Here is a 17,739-nt window from a genome sequence, read left to right as displayed (position 1 = left end):
TTCATCACATATTAATAAATTCATCCACTGATAGATGAAGAGAGGCTTAGAAAGATTATATGATTTGGCCAAAGTTGGTGACTGAGTCAGACCAAGATCGTCTAACTTTAACCTTATTTATTATTTTTTTTTTTACTATCAGACATTTTAATTTTAATAAATTAGAGATTTTTTAATTAAAAATTTTTTAACATTATCTGTGGCATTAATTTGACAGTTTCAGGTCTTGTGAAAAGACACCATTTAAAAACAAACATATGAACGTCAGTATCTATCTAGCCCACTAAAATGTTAAAAGCTAAGCTTTGATTAACATGTATTCAAATTGTATAAATGGAAGCTTTGTGAAAACCAGATTGTTGGTACATATCACCTGTGTCTACATTATTTAAAATAGAGCCTCTAATTCAAAATATGCACAAATTGGATTTATTTATTTTATTGTATTATTGTAAAGGGAAAGGTGAAATGTCAGTATGAAAAATGGTGATTGTTAGAGGTGTAGTTATTTGAGTGTAAGGTTGGGTATTAATGCAGGCTGCTATCCGAGTGTATTGATTTTGCCTCCCACTCTATATAATATATAGATTTTTCATACTGACAAGTTGAAAACAGAGAAGCATTAATAGGAATCTGGGCACATAAGGTGAATACAAGAGAGATGCCTTTCCCTTTATCATACCATCCATTCCACTTCATTGTCAACCTCTTGATTTGTTTTAGACTTGTTTGTTGCTACGGAAACTAGATGTTTTCAGTCAGCAGCTTTCCAGCTGGCTGAAATGTTTCTGGTGACCTTTTTAATTAATAAAAGCTTGATAATATTCTGTAAAATACTAATTTGAATAGTTTAGAAATAAGTTTTCAAGAGGTTGTTTATTAAATGTGAAAAAGAAAATTGCCATGAACTTAAAGACAGAAGATTTCAGCTCACTCCCATCAGTGTCCTCCCTTACCCTTGAATTACAGGTCTTTGAAGAGCAGTTAGTTCTGTAATTGCTGGTATTTGCTTGTAGGCTGCTTATAGAGAGGCACTTTAGGTTACTACAAGGAATGGCAAGTAGTAGCGAAAAGTAAATGGATTGTCTTTTTTTTTAATTAGGGTGTAATTGACATAAAAGTTTCAGGCATATAATAGAGTAATTCAGTATTTGTATGTATTGGAAAGTGATCACCAAAATGAGTCTAGTTACCATCCATCCCCATACATAGTTATGAAATTTTTTTTTTTCTTGTGATGAGGACTTAAGATCTTCTCTTAGCAACTTTCACATACGAAATACATTATTATCAACTTTAGTCACCATGCTGTATATCCCAACCCCCTGACTTATGAAATAGCTAATCTTGATCAAGTTTGTGGAACAGTAAGAACCATTTCTCCATTTGAGTTTGTAGGCATGGAAATTAATGTGATCAAGCGAAATTCATGGTTACCAGAAAGCATGTGGTGCATCCACTTTAAAATTCCTGGAGCGACTAAATTCAGGTCATTTCAGAGACAGGTTTTAGAGCTAATGTCACATGAAACCTCTGAGAAACTTAGGCTTCCTGTTCAAGGATCTGACAGTTGGTCTCAAGTAATTCTGCTTATGTGTGTAGGTTAAATTTTTTTTCATATTTAGGGAGATGAACAAATATTATTAAAACCTATGATGACTTTTCCCATGAATTTTTTAAAAAACTTAACCAGGTATCTAAAATGTATTTATTAATTCTGTCTTCAGAATTTGCCTCCACAGTGGGTTCCTACCTATTATAATTCTGTCCCTGTTTAATCTGTTAGTAGCTAGCTACTTTACATATGTACTGAAAAGATGAAAACAATTACTTATAACATGGCACCATTTTATATACTTATTTTATATAAAATAACTTCAGGAGATGCTCACCATGATTCTGTCCCATGCTTGTTATGACAAGGGTTATGTGGGGCATCAGGTCTTATGCATTAAAGCTTGATTCTTACACTAAGGCAAATTAGGCTTAGACTGTCAGCATTGAAACATGCAAGGTTTCACTGAAACATGACTGTTAAATGCCAAAATGAATAGTAGAGGAAATAAAATCATCAGAAAAGTGAAAGATCGATATAAATCAGTTATTTAACAGAGATCAAGAGGTTATTATGACTTTAGCTTGTCACTCTTGCGTGAATGCAGATTATAGATCATAGTGAAAAGTAGAATGAGGAAATGTGAATGGTTCAACCTAATCCTACACAACTCTCAGGAAAGAGCCTCCCCTCCCCCGCGCATCTTCTGTTTTTAAAAGGTAGTTACACTCTCTCCCTTCGTAATGCCATGTTGTCCAATAACATACAGCCTTGGTATATGTACCAGGCTGACTTTGAGTACGCTGTTAGATTAGTTAATGTAGTTATACAGAAGAATATTTATAAATTCATTAGTTGTATAAATTTATGTAAATGAAGTAAAATGTTTTTAAAAGAAAGCTTATATTGCCAATATGTATTATTGTAATTTTCTAATTAACTTTGTATCAAAAATTTTCCATTTTTAAAATAATACTTCCCAAATGAAAACTGAACTGATATTGGTATAAATGTCTTTCCAAATATATTGATAATGCAAGTTTTGGTTTTTGTCTGGAATTTTATGATGATAATTTTCTTTTGCAGTGGAATCAAATACATTGCCTTTCTCATTTTCTTCATTGAGAGGCAGCCTCATTCTAGGCTTTAGGAGGTAAGACCTTATATGATCTTTGTCTAAATATGGACTGATTTCTTCTGTCTTTTTGACCTACTATTCGAGGAAAGAAGCAGATACTCTTATCTTACAATATGTTAGTTACCTGAAATAACCTTATCTGTTTTTTGTTTGTTGGTTTGGATCTGTTTTATTCTTACTAAGTAGTTGAATTGAGTTTAGGCTGCCTTTTATATCAAACATTTCCAAGAAATGCATACTGATCTGGTAAAGGTCTTGTTTGGAAAAAGAAGGCACTCTGAAAATGGCAAGTAGAAGGTATAGACAAATTCGCATATATATTTGATTTATGCTTTGAGTATTTAATTACAAGATGACTTTTTTTTTTTTAACTGTAGGTCTTTGTTGGTTATCTATTTTAAATATAGCGGTTTGTACATATCATTCTCAAACTCCCCATCTATTTCTCCCTCCCCTCTCCCCTGCTGGTAACCAACCATAAATTCATTCTCTGTGAGTCTGTTTCTGTTTTGTAAATAAGTTCATTTGTATCTGTTTTTTTTTACATTTCACATACAAGCAAGATCATATGATACTTGTTTTTCTCTGACTTCACTTAGTATAATCTCCAGGTCCATCCATGTTGCCGCAGATGGCAATATTTCATTCTGTTTAGTGGCTTAAGTAATATTTCATTGTATGTATGTGTGTGTTTAGACACGTACCACATCTTTATCCATTCATCTGTCGATGGACATGTAGGTTGCTTCTGGTTTGTGGTGGGCTGGGAAGTTAGATAACCAAAGTCATCGTAGTTTGGAAAAATGAAAGCCTCTAAATAAAGGCATACTATATCTTATTATTTTTTATTTTTTGCTCTTATTTTGTGACAAAGATTTTGTGATAGCTGTTTTGATTATTAGAACATAAGCTCCATGTTTGGTTTATTGCCCTATGTTCAGCACATAGATATTAATACCTGGCACATAATCAACACTGTTGATTTAATTACCGAGGCCTTATTTATTCTGTGTTTCTGCCTCTGTTTTTGAGCAATCCCTTTTATTCAGCAAGTATTTATTGTTGAGATTGGAGACATTGATTAGGATCAGATTGTAAAATATATATTTTTTTTTGATTGTAAAATATTTTAAAAAACATGAAGGAGCTTGTCTTTTATTCTGAAGAAAGTAGACTAACTTATACTGTGCAGAGCTTTGGCTAAGGCAAAGATACATCTAGAATGTATTTGAATCTCAGACATTATATTTTTCATTTTGGGTTTTTTATTTTTTCAATTTATGCCATGTCTCCTTAATATATTCGTGCTTCTTTCTTCCCTCTTCTCTGTATGGAGATATTAATGACAGCTGTCCTTGCCTACTAATTTTCTTAAATTTTTGTTCTTACTATGCATCATACATTTGTGCTTGTTTACAATTTCTGACTGGATGCTTAGTTGTGAATTTTATGGTGGGGAATTTTTTTTTTTCAATTCCTCTAAGTATTTTTGAGCTTTGTTCTGAGATGATCTTGAATTAAGTTACTTGAAACAGTTTTCTTAGTGCATGCATGCTTCTATGCTTTGTGTGTGTGTGTGCACGCACTCTGTCGTGTCATACTCTTTTTGACCCCACAGACTGTAGCCCATTAGGCTGCTCTGTTCATGGCATTTTCCAGGCAAAAATACTGGTGTAGGTTGCTGTTTCTTCCTCCTGAGGATCTTCCTAACCCAGGGATCCAACCCACGTCTCTAGCATTCTATGCTTTGTAGGTAGGATTTGTGCAGCTTTTAGACTAGTATTGCCTGAAGTTGCTCAGTCGTGTCCGACTCTTTGCGACCCCATGGACTGTAGGCTACCAGGCTCCTCCCTCCGTGGGATTCTCCAGGCAAAAGTACTGAAGCGGGTTGCCATTTAGACTAGTATTTTTCCCACTAAATGAGTTGAGCCCTGCTATTAAGGTAGTATCTCCCTGATCCTGATACTTTACCTGCTAACCCGTGTATTTTGAGATCATTGGAAATGTGAACTATTCCAGTCCATGTGTGAGTTCTAAGAATCTAGCAACTTTGGAATTGACTGACTGAAAGCCATTCTGAAAACAGAACTGATGGATATCACCAGTAGAGCCCTGCAGCTCCTTAAGGATTAGCATGTAAGAGATTCACTTAAAGTTAGAGTTATTCTTTAGTGGAAATAATTACTCATATTTAACAGAAATGTAGTGAATTATAGAACAGTAAGTGAGATACCCTAGTCATTTTAGCTAGTCCCCTAAGGGACATCATCTTTCAGGATTTGAAATAGCTCAACTGGAATGCCATCACCTCCACTAGCTTTGTTCCTAGTGATGCTTTCTAAGGCCCACTTGACTTCACATTCCAGGATGTCTGGCTCTAGGTGAGTTATCACACCATCGTGATTATCTGGGTCGTGAAGCTCTTTTTTGTACAGTTCTTCCGTGTATTCTTGCCGCCTCTTCTTAATATCTTCTGCTTCTGTTAGGTCCAGACCATTTCTGTCCTTTATCGAGCCCGTCTTTGGATGAAACGTTCCCTTGGTATCTCTAATTTTCTTGAAGAGATCTCTAGTCTCTCCCATTCCGTTGTTTTCCTGTTTCTTTGATCACTGAGGAAGGCTTTCTTATCTCTCCTTGCTCTTCTTTGGAACTCTGTATTCAGATGCTTATATCTTTCCTTTTCTCCTTTGCTTTTTGCTTCTCTTCTTTTCACAGCTATTTGTAAGGCTTCCCCAGACAGCCATTTTGCTTTTTTTGCATTTCTTTTCCATGGGGATGGTCTTGATCCCCTGTCTCCTGTACAGTGTCACAAATCTCATTCCATAGTTCATCAGGCACTCTATCTATCAGCTCTAGTCCCTTAAATCTATTTCTTACTTCCACTGTATAATCATCAGGGATTTGATTTAGGTCATACCTGACTGGTCTAGTGGTTTTCCCCACTTTCTTCAATTTAACTCTGAATTTGAAAATAAGGAGTTCATGATCTGAGCCACAGTCAGCAACATTCAGAAAACGAAGATCATGGCATCTGGTCCCATCACTTCATGGGAAATAGATGGGGAAACAGTGGCAGACTTTATTTTTTGGGGCTCCAGAATCACTGCAGATGGTGATTGCAGCCATGAAATTAAAAGATGCTTACTCTTTGGAAGGAAAGTTATGACCAACCTAGATAGCATAGTAAAAAGCAGAGATATTACTTTGCCAACAGAGGTCCGTCTAGTCAAGGCTATAGTTTTTCCAGTGGTTATGTATGGATGTGAGAGTTGGACTGTGAAGAAAGCTGAGTGCCAAAGAATTGATGCTTTTGAACTGTGGTGTTGGAGAAGACTCTTGAGAGTCCCTTGGACTGCAAGGAGATCCAACCAGTCCATCCTAAAGGAGATCAGTCTTGTGTATTCATTGGAAGGACTGATGCTGAAGCTGAAACTCCAATACTTTGGCCACCTCATGTGAAGTGTTGACTCATTGGAAAAGACCCTGATTCTGGGAGGGATTCGGGGCAGGAGGAGAAGGGGACGACAGAGGATGAGATGGCTGGATGGCATCACCGACTCAATGGACATGAGTTTGGGTGAACTCCGGGAGTTGGTGATGGACCAGGGAGGCCGGGTATGCTGCGATTCATGGGGTTGCAAAGAGTCGGACACGACTGAGCGACTGAACTGAACTGAAGGAAAATATGGATGTGCAATTCCCTATTGGAATACAGTGTTTGGAACAGTTATCTCCCTTTAGTATAACCTGCCCTAGTGGCAGAACCCTTGGTCCAAGTGGCAGTAGTTCCTTCAATGTGTTCTGTCACCTGTTTGGGCACAGATTGATTTTTTGATGCCATCCCACAGTATTTCGGAAAGACCAACACTTCTGTACATATATTCTTAGAGTAGTGTTTAAGTAGCAAGCTAGTATTTCTGTAAGTTGATAAGCTCAGGAGATGGTCATTGAATACCAGTCAAGTGTAATGCATTCCCAAAGTTTCCCAATATATAAACTAAATTGTCTGTTAACCTATGAATGTGAAGTCACCTATATAAAAATGTTTAAAATTCAGTACTGCTTATTAGTTAGGGATTATTCAAGGTTATTAGGGAGTTTTTACTATTACTTTTTTTTTTTTAACTACTTTTAAAGTATTTTAAAGGATATTTACTTCTGACTGATAAAGTTAGTGAATTCTTCTGTCAAATCCAAGGCAAGAGGATGTTTAGTATAAGACTTTCTTTCCTCTTAACAATACCCCTAATTGAACAAAGTTCAAATGAGAAACAAGGCCGCGTATATTTTCTATATTACTGAAAACTCTACCACCAAAAATATTGAGTTCCTTCTGAGAGACAAAATGTCATTGAAGATAGTTCAAACTTCTGTTGACAATGCAACATACCAAAAACAAATGTTTCAGAGCATTGAAACATGTATATTACCGTATGTAAAATAGATGACCAGTGTAAGTTCAATGCACGAAGCTGGGCAGTCAAAGCCAGTGCTCTGGGACAACCCAGAGGGATGGGGTGGGGAGGGCAGAGGGTGGGGGTGGTTAGGATGGGGGGGCACATGTGCACCCATGGCTGGTTCATGTTGATGTGTGGCAAAAACCACCGGAATATTGTCATTATCCTCCAAATAAGAGAAATTATTATTATTTTTTAAAGAATTGCCTGGGAGGCATTTAAGGCTTTATAGTCCATAGATAGAGTTCTGTGATATAAGGAGAGATTTTCTGACCTGGTGGCAACAGTTTGAGCTTGAGAAATGGGACTCTGCACCACTGAACAGTGGGGCCTTTCACATGTTAAAAAAAAATCAAGTTTCTGACATTGCTGCTGCTGCTGCTGCTAAGTTGCTCCAGTCGTGTCCGACTCTGTGCGACCCCATAGACAGCAGCCCACCAGGCTCAGCAGCCCACCAGGCTCCGCCGTCCCTGGGATTCTCCAACTGAAGTCAACCAAGTTAAGTGCCAGATGTTAAGTTCCTTTTTTCAGTCAGCCAATGAGGCTCCCACTCATGATGTTTTTACAAGGAGAAGGAAAATACTTCATGAACTATAGTTTGTGAGTACTCAGGAAATCTAACTCTTTTTAGTGTGTGCTTAGGTCTAGACTGCGAGATAATAGGTAATTCAAGGATGAACAGGAATCTTCTTGCCTTCAACTTGTTAATTAGTTACAGACCAGAAAGTAAGAAAGCAATTGCAAACTAGTCTTGATACTTATGAACGTGTAGAGGAGAAGATGCTATCTCCTAATGGATAAAGAAGATGCAGTGTATACGCACACATACACACACACATGAATATTACTCAGCCATAAAAAAGAATGAAACTGTGCCATTTGCAGCAACATGGATAGACCTAGAGATTATCATGCTACGTATGTGAAGTAAGTTAGAAAGACACTTAGATGTGGAATCTAAAATATGTTATAAATGAACTTATTTACAAAACAGAAACAGACTTCAGTCGCTCAGTCATGTCCGACTCTTTGCGACCCCATGAACCGCAGCACGCCAGGCCTCCCTGTCCATCACCAACTCCCGGAGTTCACCCAAACCCATGTCCACTGAGTCAGTGATGCCATCCAACCATCTCATCCTCTGTCATCCCCTTCTCCTCTTGCCCTCAATCTTTCCCAGTGTCAGGGTCTTTTCAAATGAGTCAGCTCTTCGCGTCAGGTGACCAGAGTGTTGGGAGTTTCAGCTTCAACATCAGTCCTTCCAGTGAACACCCAGGACTGATCTCCTTTAGGATGGACTGGTTTGATCTCCTTGCAGTCCAAAGGACTCTCAACAGTCTTTTCCAACACCACAGTTCAAAAGCGTCAATTCTTCAGCACTCAGCTTTGTTTATAGTCCAACTCTCACATCTGTATATGATCACTGGAAAAACCATAGCCTTGACTAGATGGACCTTTGTTGGCAAAGTAATGTCTCTGCTTTTTAATATGCTGTCTAGGTTGGTCATAACTTTTCTCCCAAGGAGCAAGCGTCTTTTAATTTCATGGCTGCAGTCACCATCTGCAGTGATTTTTGGAGCCCCCCAAAATAAAGTCAGCCACTGTTTCCACTGTTTGCCCATCTAGTTCCCATGAAGTGATGGGACCAGATGCCATGATCTTCGTTTTCTGAATGTTGAGCTTTAAGCCAACTTTTTCACTCTCCTCTTTCACTTTCACCAAGAGGCTCTTTAGTTCTTCACTTTCTATCATAAGGGTGTTAAGATTTACCAAAGGGGAAAAGGGGGGGAGGAATAAATTAGGAGTTTGGGAGTAGCAGATTGTAACTACTGTAACTACTGTATAAACAGTAAGGTCCTACTGTATAGCACAGGGAACTATATTCAGTATCCTGTGATAAACTGTAATGAAAAAGACTATGTGTACAATGTAGGGCTTTGTAAACATTTTTCTCCACTTACAAAATACAGGTTCATTTTTTTAAAAACTTTTTCTGAATGTATTTTAGTAGGAGGAATGATTTTATCATAAGGCAGAGGATTCTAGCAGGGCATGGAACACATTTTATTTTTTGTTTTGAAATAATTTTAGAGTCACAGAAAGTTGCAAGGGTAAGACATAAATGGCCTATATACACTGTACCCATTTTTCCCCAGTGGTTGCATCTTATATAACTACAGTGCATTACCAAAACTGGAAATTTTACATTCATACAATGTATGTGTGTAGTTCTGACAGTTTATCACATACATAGACATGAGTAACCATTACTGCAGTGAAGATATAGAACTATGCCATCACTACAAATTCCCCACCTCCCTGCCATTACCTCTTTAGCTTCCATTGACCATCCTTAATCTGTGACAACCACTGATTTGTTCTCAGTTTTTATAATTTTAGTTTGCAAAAGGTACATAAATGGAAAAAAAGTTACATAAATCATATATTGAGATTGGCCTTTTTCCAGTCAGTGTGTTGCCCCCAGATCCATCCTCGTTGTCGTGTGTCAGTAGTTCATTTGGAATGTTTTTAAAGTAAAAACAAGTGCCTTCTTAACTCACTTCTTAACTTACCAAAACAGTTCACTCTAAACTGCTCAATCTCAAGTTTAAAGAGGCCTGTGAATTTTTGTGGGTGCTGATTTTAAGAGGTCTGTAAGTTTTGTGGGTATTTTTACAGTGTAAGTATAATATACATAATTATAGTAAATATATACATTATATTTGCATTGTAATATTATCATTAAAACACATAACTAATCTTCTGAAAGTAGATTCCATGTTTGAATTAAATATACAAAGCTTATAGACATTAAGTTTACAAAGCTTACAAATAGCCTAAGACTTAGTGTTCATTGGTTACCCAGTTTTGTAAATAATTTTTCCTTTAAACAGCCACAATGTGAGTGAGCTATTCTATTTGCTTTCCTGAAATAATTTCAGATTTATAGCAAATTATAAGAGTAGTACAGAGATCTTTTACATACCCCATTTATTAACTTTTAGCATTTTGTGAAATTATTATACTTTCCGTTTATTTACACACACGCGCGCGCACACACACACACACACACACACATAAATAAATGTTAATTTTTTGGAGCTGTTTGGGCTTAGGTTGCATATGTCATGATGCATATGTCAGTATATGATTCCATCAGTTCAGTTCAGTTCAGTCGCTCAGTCGTGTCCAACTCTTTGTGACCCCATGAATCGCAGCACGCCAGGCCTCCCTGTCCATCACCATCTCCCGGAGTTCAGTCAGACTCATGCCCATTGAGTCCGTGATGCCATCCAGCCATCTCATCCTCTGTCGTCCCCTTCTCCTCCTGCCCCCAATCCCCCCCAACATCAGAATCTTTTCCAGTGAGTCAACTCTTCGCATGAGGTGGCCAAAGTATTGGAGTTTCAGCTTTAGCATCATTCCTTCCAAAGAAATCCCAGGGTTGATCTTCAGAATGGACTGGTTGGATCTCCTTGCAGTCCAAGGGACTCTCAAGAGTCTTCTCCAACACCACAGTTCAAAAGCATCAATTCTTTGGCGCTCAGCCTTCTTCACAGTCCAACTCTCACATCCATACATGACCACAGGAAAAACAATAGCCTTGACTAGACGGACCTCAGTCGGCAAAGTAATGTCTCTGCTTTTGAATATACTATCTAGGTTGGTCATAACTTTTCTTCCAAGGAGTAAGCGTCTTTTAATTTCATGGCTGCAATCACCATCTGCAGTGATTTTGGAGCCCAAAAAGATAAAGTCTGATACTGTTTCTACTGTTTCCCCATCTATTTCCCATGAATTGATGGGACCAGATGCCATGATCTTCGTTTTCTGAATGTTGAGCTTTAAGCCAACTTTTTCACTCTCCTCTTTCACTTTCATCAAGAGGCTTTTTAGCTCCTCTTCACTTTCTGCCATAAGGGTGGTGTCATCTGCATATCTGAGGTTATTGATATTTCTCCCAGCAATCTTGATTCCAGCTTGTGTTTCTTCCAGTCCAGCGTTTCTCATGATGTACTCTGCATAGAAATTAAATAAGCAGGGTGACAATATACAGCCTTGACGTACTCCTTTTCCTCTTTGGAACCAGTCTGTTGTTCCATGTCCAGTTCTAACTGTTGCTTCCTGACCTGCATACAGATTTCTCAAGAGGCAGGTTAGGTCGTCTGGTATTCCCATCTCTCTCAGAATTTTCCAGTTTATTGTGATCCACACAGTCAAAGGCTTTGGCATAGTCAATAAAGCAGAAATAGATGTTTTTCTGGAACTCTCTTGCTTTTTCCATGATCCAGCGGATGTTGGCAATTATAATTCCATAGAACAAGGATATTCCCTTACACAACCAGGTGGTTCAATGGTAAAGAATCCACCTGCCAGTGCAGGAGATGGAAGAGACATGGGTTTGATCTCTGGGTCGGGAAGATGCCCTGGAGAAGGAAATGGCAACCCATTCCAGTATTCTTGCCTGGAGAATCCCATGGACAGAGGAGCATGGCAGGCTACAGTTGATGGGGTCACAGAGAGTCAGACACGTGTATAAGCACATACAGATACACACAATTCCACAGAACAAGGATTTTCCCTTATACAGCCACATCACAGTTGACAAACTCAGGATATTTAACATTGATGGCATATTTTTATCTAACAGAGCTCATATTACCAGTTCTGTCAAGTATTTTCACTCTTTTTTTGGAGAAGCCCATATTTTCCTCCCGCCTGTACAGAACCCCTGGTGGCTCAGATGTAAAGCATCTGCCTGCAATGAGGGAGAGCTGGGTTCAGTCCCTGGGTTGGGAAGATTCCCCTGGAGGAGGAAATGGCAATCCACTCCAGTACTCTTGCCTGGAAAATTCCATGGATGGAGGAGTGTGGTAAGGTACAGACAATGGGCAAAGAGTTGGATACGACTGAGCGACTTCACTCACTATACAGAATCCAGTCAAGGAATAGATGTTAGTCATCTTTTCTCTTTAATTTTCTCTAATCTGGAACAGTTCTTCAGCCTTTGTCTTTTATGACATATAACAGATTTGGAGAATACAGGCCAGTTATTTTCTAGAATGTTCCTCATGATGGTTCCTCATGTGTAACTTCATGTTACGTTTCTGACTGGAATACCACAGGAATGTTGTTCTGTTTTTCTCAGGGAATCAAATCTAAAATGTGTCAGCACCTCATTAGTGATGTTAAGGTTGATCACTCAGTGAAGATATTGGTTCATTTTCTCCACTGTGTTGTTACTGTCTTTACCATTAAAAGTAATAAGCAGTCTCAGGCAGATCCTTTGAGACCATGCAGATACCCTGTTCCATCAAACTGGGACCCCAAGGTTTAGAGATGGTTCTTAGTGATTTGTGTCCAAAGCACTCTTTATTTTGAGGGTTCAAAATAAGTCAATCAATCTTTCTAAATTATCTTGCCCTGAAAATTAACTTTGATTTTGGAAACTTTTTTTTTTTAAGGCTTTGATCTGTATGTATTGCATATAATGATTGCTAGTGTATTTTAATGTTTTTTAAACCTCTGGGTTTATTTTTAATCCTTTGCTGCCCCCTGCAGGTCTATGAATATAAATCTTTGGAGCAAGGTAAGTATTCCTAATACTGCAAATCATAGTGTGATAGGTAAAAAGCAAGTTATAATAGCTTTATACATTTATCATGCATCACTATAAGTTAATGAATTTAGAATCTTGAATTGGTACTTTTAGTTTTAAAACTACCTTCCTGGATCATGAAATTTATTGTTGAAGTGACCTTGAGTTAGTCCTAAATTCTTAAGTTTTCAACTTCTCTAAAAAATAACTGTTAACATTATGGCAGTGATCATACATATTTAATTATTATTTTTAAAAATATATGCATGTTATAGATGTTAAACATGTTTGTGTAAGTGTACCTATCTATACGTGCTAAGTTGCTTCAGTCGTGTCCGACTCTTTGTGACCCTGTGGACTGTAGCCTGCTAGGCTCCTCTGTCCAAGAGATTCTCTAGGCAAGAATACTGGAGTGGGTTGCCATGCCCTCCTCCAGGGGATCTTCCTGGCCTAGGGATCAAACCTGTGTCTCTTATGTCTCCTGCACTGGCAGGTGTGTTCTTTACCACTAGCGCCACTTAGGAAGCATCAAGTGTATACATCAATATGTATATCTATATGTGAATGATAAACAGATCCGTTTTTAAACTACTGTCTTTTTAAGAAATTAACTGCTTTTATGCAGGAAGTACAACAATCCTTATGTTGAATTACAAGATATCTGCCTGTAATGCAGGAGGTGTAAGTTTGATCCCTGGGTTGGGAAGGTCCCCTGGAGAAGGAAATGGCAACCCACTCCAGTTTTCTTCCCTGGAAAATCCCATGGACAGAGGATTCTGGTTGGGCTAAGGTCCATGGGGTCGCAAAAGAGTCAGACATGACTTGGCAAATAAACAGCACTATCAAAATGCACATTATTGATGGGAATTCCCATTTTAAATATTTCTTAAAATCTTATTTTCATTCCCTTCTGTTTTTAGTATTAAACTGCCATTCATGCTATGTAAGTCAGTTAGGTGGTTAAGATATTTATAAGTAATATTTTTGGCTATAAAGACTTTTTCATTGGCTTATTAAATGTGTCTTTGTTCAAAATTAGGTTTTAATGTGGCTGTCATGTCTAATGTATGGCTACAACTTCTGGTAGAATTTATTGTCTATCTTCTACACGTCTGGGTTGGTTAAAAAAAAATTGTAGATAGGATTGTTTTGCTTTGCTTTTTAATAGTTTCTACCTTAACTATCCTTTGGATTGTTCTTACCACCTCATGCTTTCATTGTTGAATGAAGTGGCATATGATCAGGTTTACCTAATTTTCCATATTAGAAAATATATAGTTAAAGAAGTAACTGTAGTTTGAGTTGTTAATACTTATGCTCTGGCCAGACACTATCTTGAAGAAAGAAATGGCAACCCACTCCAGTATTCTTGCCTAGAGAATCCCCTGGACAGAGGAGCTTGGTGGCTACAGTCCATGGGGTCACAAAGAGTCGGACACGGCTTAGCAACGGAGCAGACACTATCTAAAGAGCGAATAAGTTCAGTCGTAGTATACACGTGAAGTAATTGAGAATTTGTAGCTCATATCACTTCAGAAACCTATGCTTCCTTTCTTACTGTCTCCAGGCTGTTGATATATAGTCTAATACTGTGTTCAAAAGTTACACGTCAGTATTGTAGGTTTTTGTCATCAAATACGTTTGGATTTTTTTAATTGAAATTTTGTGGGTAGAATTAATATTGAGTAAGTCTTTTAATTTCTGTGTATTCAGTTGATAAGAATCAATGAGAACAAACATATTACAACTTTTGACCTCTTTTTGTTTTAAGTAAGTAAGCGTTAGTTGCTCAGCCCTGTCTGACTCTTTGCGACCCTGTGGACTGCAGCCTGCCAGGCTCCTCTGTCCATGGAATTCCCTAGGAAACAATTCCTGGAGTGAGTTGCTATTCCCTTTTCTCCAGGGAATCTTCCTGACCCAGGGATTGAACCCAGGTCTTCTGCATAGCAGGCGGATTCTTTATCATCTGAGCCACCAGGAAAGCCCCCATTTTGTTTTAATGCCATTAAAATGACTGGCAAAATGTTGAAAAACTTTAAAAAAAAGATTATTTAGTGTTTCAGGATATTTTACTTTCTTACTGCTGTAAAACTTCATTTAAAAGGAGGAAACTGGTTGAATTTCAGCAAGACCAAAAACAGTACAATGGCAAATAACATTGGTTGATGCTTCCTGTAAGCTGTTTTCTACAGGGACAGTTTATTTAAAACAATATATAACTAGAACAGTTTAGAGGTTTTCTTAGTGATGTATCATGAAATACTGCAGTTTTCCTTCATCATGGGTTTGTTTTGTTTTTAAAAGACTAACCTGTTATTTAAAAACGAAACAATCTCCTTGGCAAGTCGGGGTGGTGTTGAATTACTGTGACATAGAGTAATACCTTACTGGGGAGAGGCTTTATTATTTCAAGAATTCAATTTCAGATTGTGTTTGTTCTAGTTTGCTTCTGTTGCTGCAATGCACGCATTTTCTGTCTTACCAGATAACAGAACTGTTGTACAAGGATGGACGTTATTGCCAGGAGCCTCCAGGACCAACGGGTACCGTTTCAATTTCGATGATTGTAACTTATCCACAAATCCATTCTTCTGTGTAATGATGGGCTAGAAGGATTACAGCAGTAAACATTTTGTTTTTGAAAGTGAAATTTGAAAACATTTGTTTATAAATGTTTACATTGATAACCGCATCATTTTGAGATCTATGAGGTGTTTGATATTACCATAATTGTTTTTCTAAAGACAGGGTTGGGAGGGTTTTTCTTTTCAGATATTGAGGAAATGCTTGATAGCATCCATCAAAATAGCCTTAAAAATCAGTAATCTGTAGTGTTTATGTGATTTTAATGTTCTGCAGGTATAATTTAGACATATAAAATAGTAAAGAGGTCTTGTAGATTTTTCCACTATTTATTACCCAAAATACATTATTTTGACATTTAATGATTTTTGTTTTCATGTAATAAAGCCTAGCATATGTGGTTTTCTGTTAAAACACACACACACACACACCCCCCACACCACACCCCCACACCTCCCCCCACCCATATGGTATCTTTCTTGAAAGTTCGTATTTTACTATCCTATGTATTAACACATGGCCCTATACATTTTATGCTTGGATGCGTAGGAAAATTACTGTTGTTACGAAACATCTTTGTTAATCTCGGTTTTTCATTGGCTGATAGGCAGCTCTACACTGGCATATTACATCTTATTAAAATTATTTAACTTTCTATACTCAACATTTACCAATCCTCTAATTTTATGTTTCCCTAAATATTGCCCACAAAAAAACTAATATAGAAATATATACGAGGCATTTATTTATTCTCACTATTTGTGATTTGGATAGGAAAGGGGTAAGGCCTTGGGCAGGACCACTTCTGTCACAGAGTGGTAGAAAAAAATAGATTGAAGTAAGATTCAGTACCGAAAAGCTGTCACTTGGTCTGAAAATAATTAATATTCCTTTCACTCACCAGTTAGATGTGTGCTCCCAAACCACATAATCTCTATGCCTCAGTGATCATTGTTGCCATTTCAGAGCCTCTCATCAGGGTGACATCTCACACCAAAATGATTTCTTATAAATTAATCTTGATAACATGACAGTCTCAGTAATTTTAGTGGAATGCTTTCTCTTGTTTTTTTCCACAGAAGCTGTTGGCTATTTTCTTTATAACTTGATTGACAGCATGAGTGACTCAGAGGTACAGGCCAAGGAGGAGCGTTTGAGACAATACTTCCATCAGCTGAAGGAGATGGTACCATTTCATTTTTTGCCATATAATGCCTGTCCTGTCTGACATGTATCTATTAGATTTGAAATTGCTGCTTTTAAGTACAACCAGACCACTTCTCAATGACATACATGAGTTGGAGACTTAAATTATGTCCGAGATAATTTCTGTTAGACAAATTTCAGTTTGGTTGTCTAAAACTTTTTTTTTTCCTTTTCCTCCCTACCCTTTGCACAGAATGTAAAAATTCCTGAAAATATCTACAGAGGCATTCGTAATCTACTGGATAGCTACCATGTTCCTGAATTGATTAAGGTGTGTGTGAAATAATAATCAACTTCTTAAAATGCTTAATTTATATATAGAGGCATGTCAAAGTTTTATTTAAATATATTGCTTTTGGCCAAAGTTTATTTAAATGATAGCCTTTAAAACAAGGCTTTTTATTGATTATTGGTGAATGCTGTTTATATATTGAAGAATGTATTTTAAAGTGTTTTTTATAGTGGTTATAAAGTCTGAAGAGAATTTCAGGAATATTTTGGGAAATGGAAAAATAAAAAGAAATGAGACTTCCAAAATTTGCTTTTGACATTTGCTAGTATATTTTCCATATGTTTTCTAATCCTAATTTAAATCCTGATTTTAGGATGTTAATATGTTGGTTGAAAGAGAGAAGACAGACTCTAGAAAAGTAAGTATGTTTTTTGAGTAGATTCTCCATGCTGTAATAACCTCATTTAATGAGAGTTCTAGATTATGTCCTTTTAAAACCGGTGGTTCCTAACATTTTTGCCTCTAGCATAGTTCTAAGAAGTTGGTCAAAGCCATTTACCAGAAATTATATCTAAGAACTCTGCATAGAATATCAGGAGCTTTATAAACCCCTCGAGTCCATCCCAGATCCCACATTAATATCCTTGATAGCATTTATGACATTTCGGAAAGGGCAGTTTAAAGAGAAGAGTGACAAAGGGTGCATTTTCTTTGTAGTAAATTTCTTTTTTTCTTTTTTGTTCCCATTTCTACTTCTCAGCCTTCATCATCTGATTTGGAGTCTAAACTTGAAAAGCTAAAAGCTGAAAATCAACCTATAGGTGATATCCTAAAGCAGCTCATATTAATGCTATGTTCAGAAGAGGTAATGTTTGTTTAAATACTTTAAATGTGCTATTAAGGTAAAAAATTCTTCACAGATAAAAGTAAGCAAAGCCCAATATGAAATTTATTATTTTTACAATTGAT

The 17,739-nt window shown here is 37.1% G+C and overlaps 1 protein-coding gene across 2 annotated transcripts in view; it reads left to right on the top strand.

Annotated features, from left to right (window-relative positions):
• LRPPRC (leucine rich pentatricopeptide repeat containing) overlaps positions 1–17,739 on the top strand; it is a 102,650-nt gene that overhangs the window by 28,734 nt on the left and 56,177 nt on the right. For both annotated transcript variants that reach the window (XR_005718397.1, XM_040224716.1), the window contains exons 14-20: positions 2,642–2,708; positions 12,713–12,740; positions 15,235–15,292; positions 16,412–16,518; positions 16,732–16,809; positions 17,144–17,188; positions 17,531–17,635. Coding sequence is in view for 1 of the 2 variants with exons in the window: in XM_040224716.1 (XP_040080650.1) it covers positions 2,642–2,708; positions 12,713–12,740; positions 15,235–15,292; positions 16,412–16,518; positions 16,732–16,809; positions 17,144–17,188; positions 17,531–17,635 (488 nt within the window). In the remaining variant the exon portion in view is untranslated. The remainder of the gene's footprint in view (positions 1–2,641; positions 2,709–12,712; positions 12,741–15,234; positions 15,293–16,411; positions 16,519–16,731; positions 16,810–17,143; positions 17,189–17,530; positions 17,636–17,739) is intronic.

Source organism: Oryx dammah, unplaced genomic scaffold (genome assembly GCF_014754425.2).
Source record: "Oryx dammah isolate SB20612 unplaced genomic scaffold, SCBI_Odam_1.1 HiC_scaffold_25, whole genome shotgun sequence".
Taxonomy (NCBI): Eukaryota; Metazoa; Chordata; class Mammalia; order Artiodactyla; family Bovidae; genus Oryx; species Oryx dammah.
The sequence above is the reverse complement of the archived record's forward strand: the minus strand, read 5'-3'. Positions and strand labels throughout refer to the sequence as shown.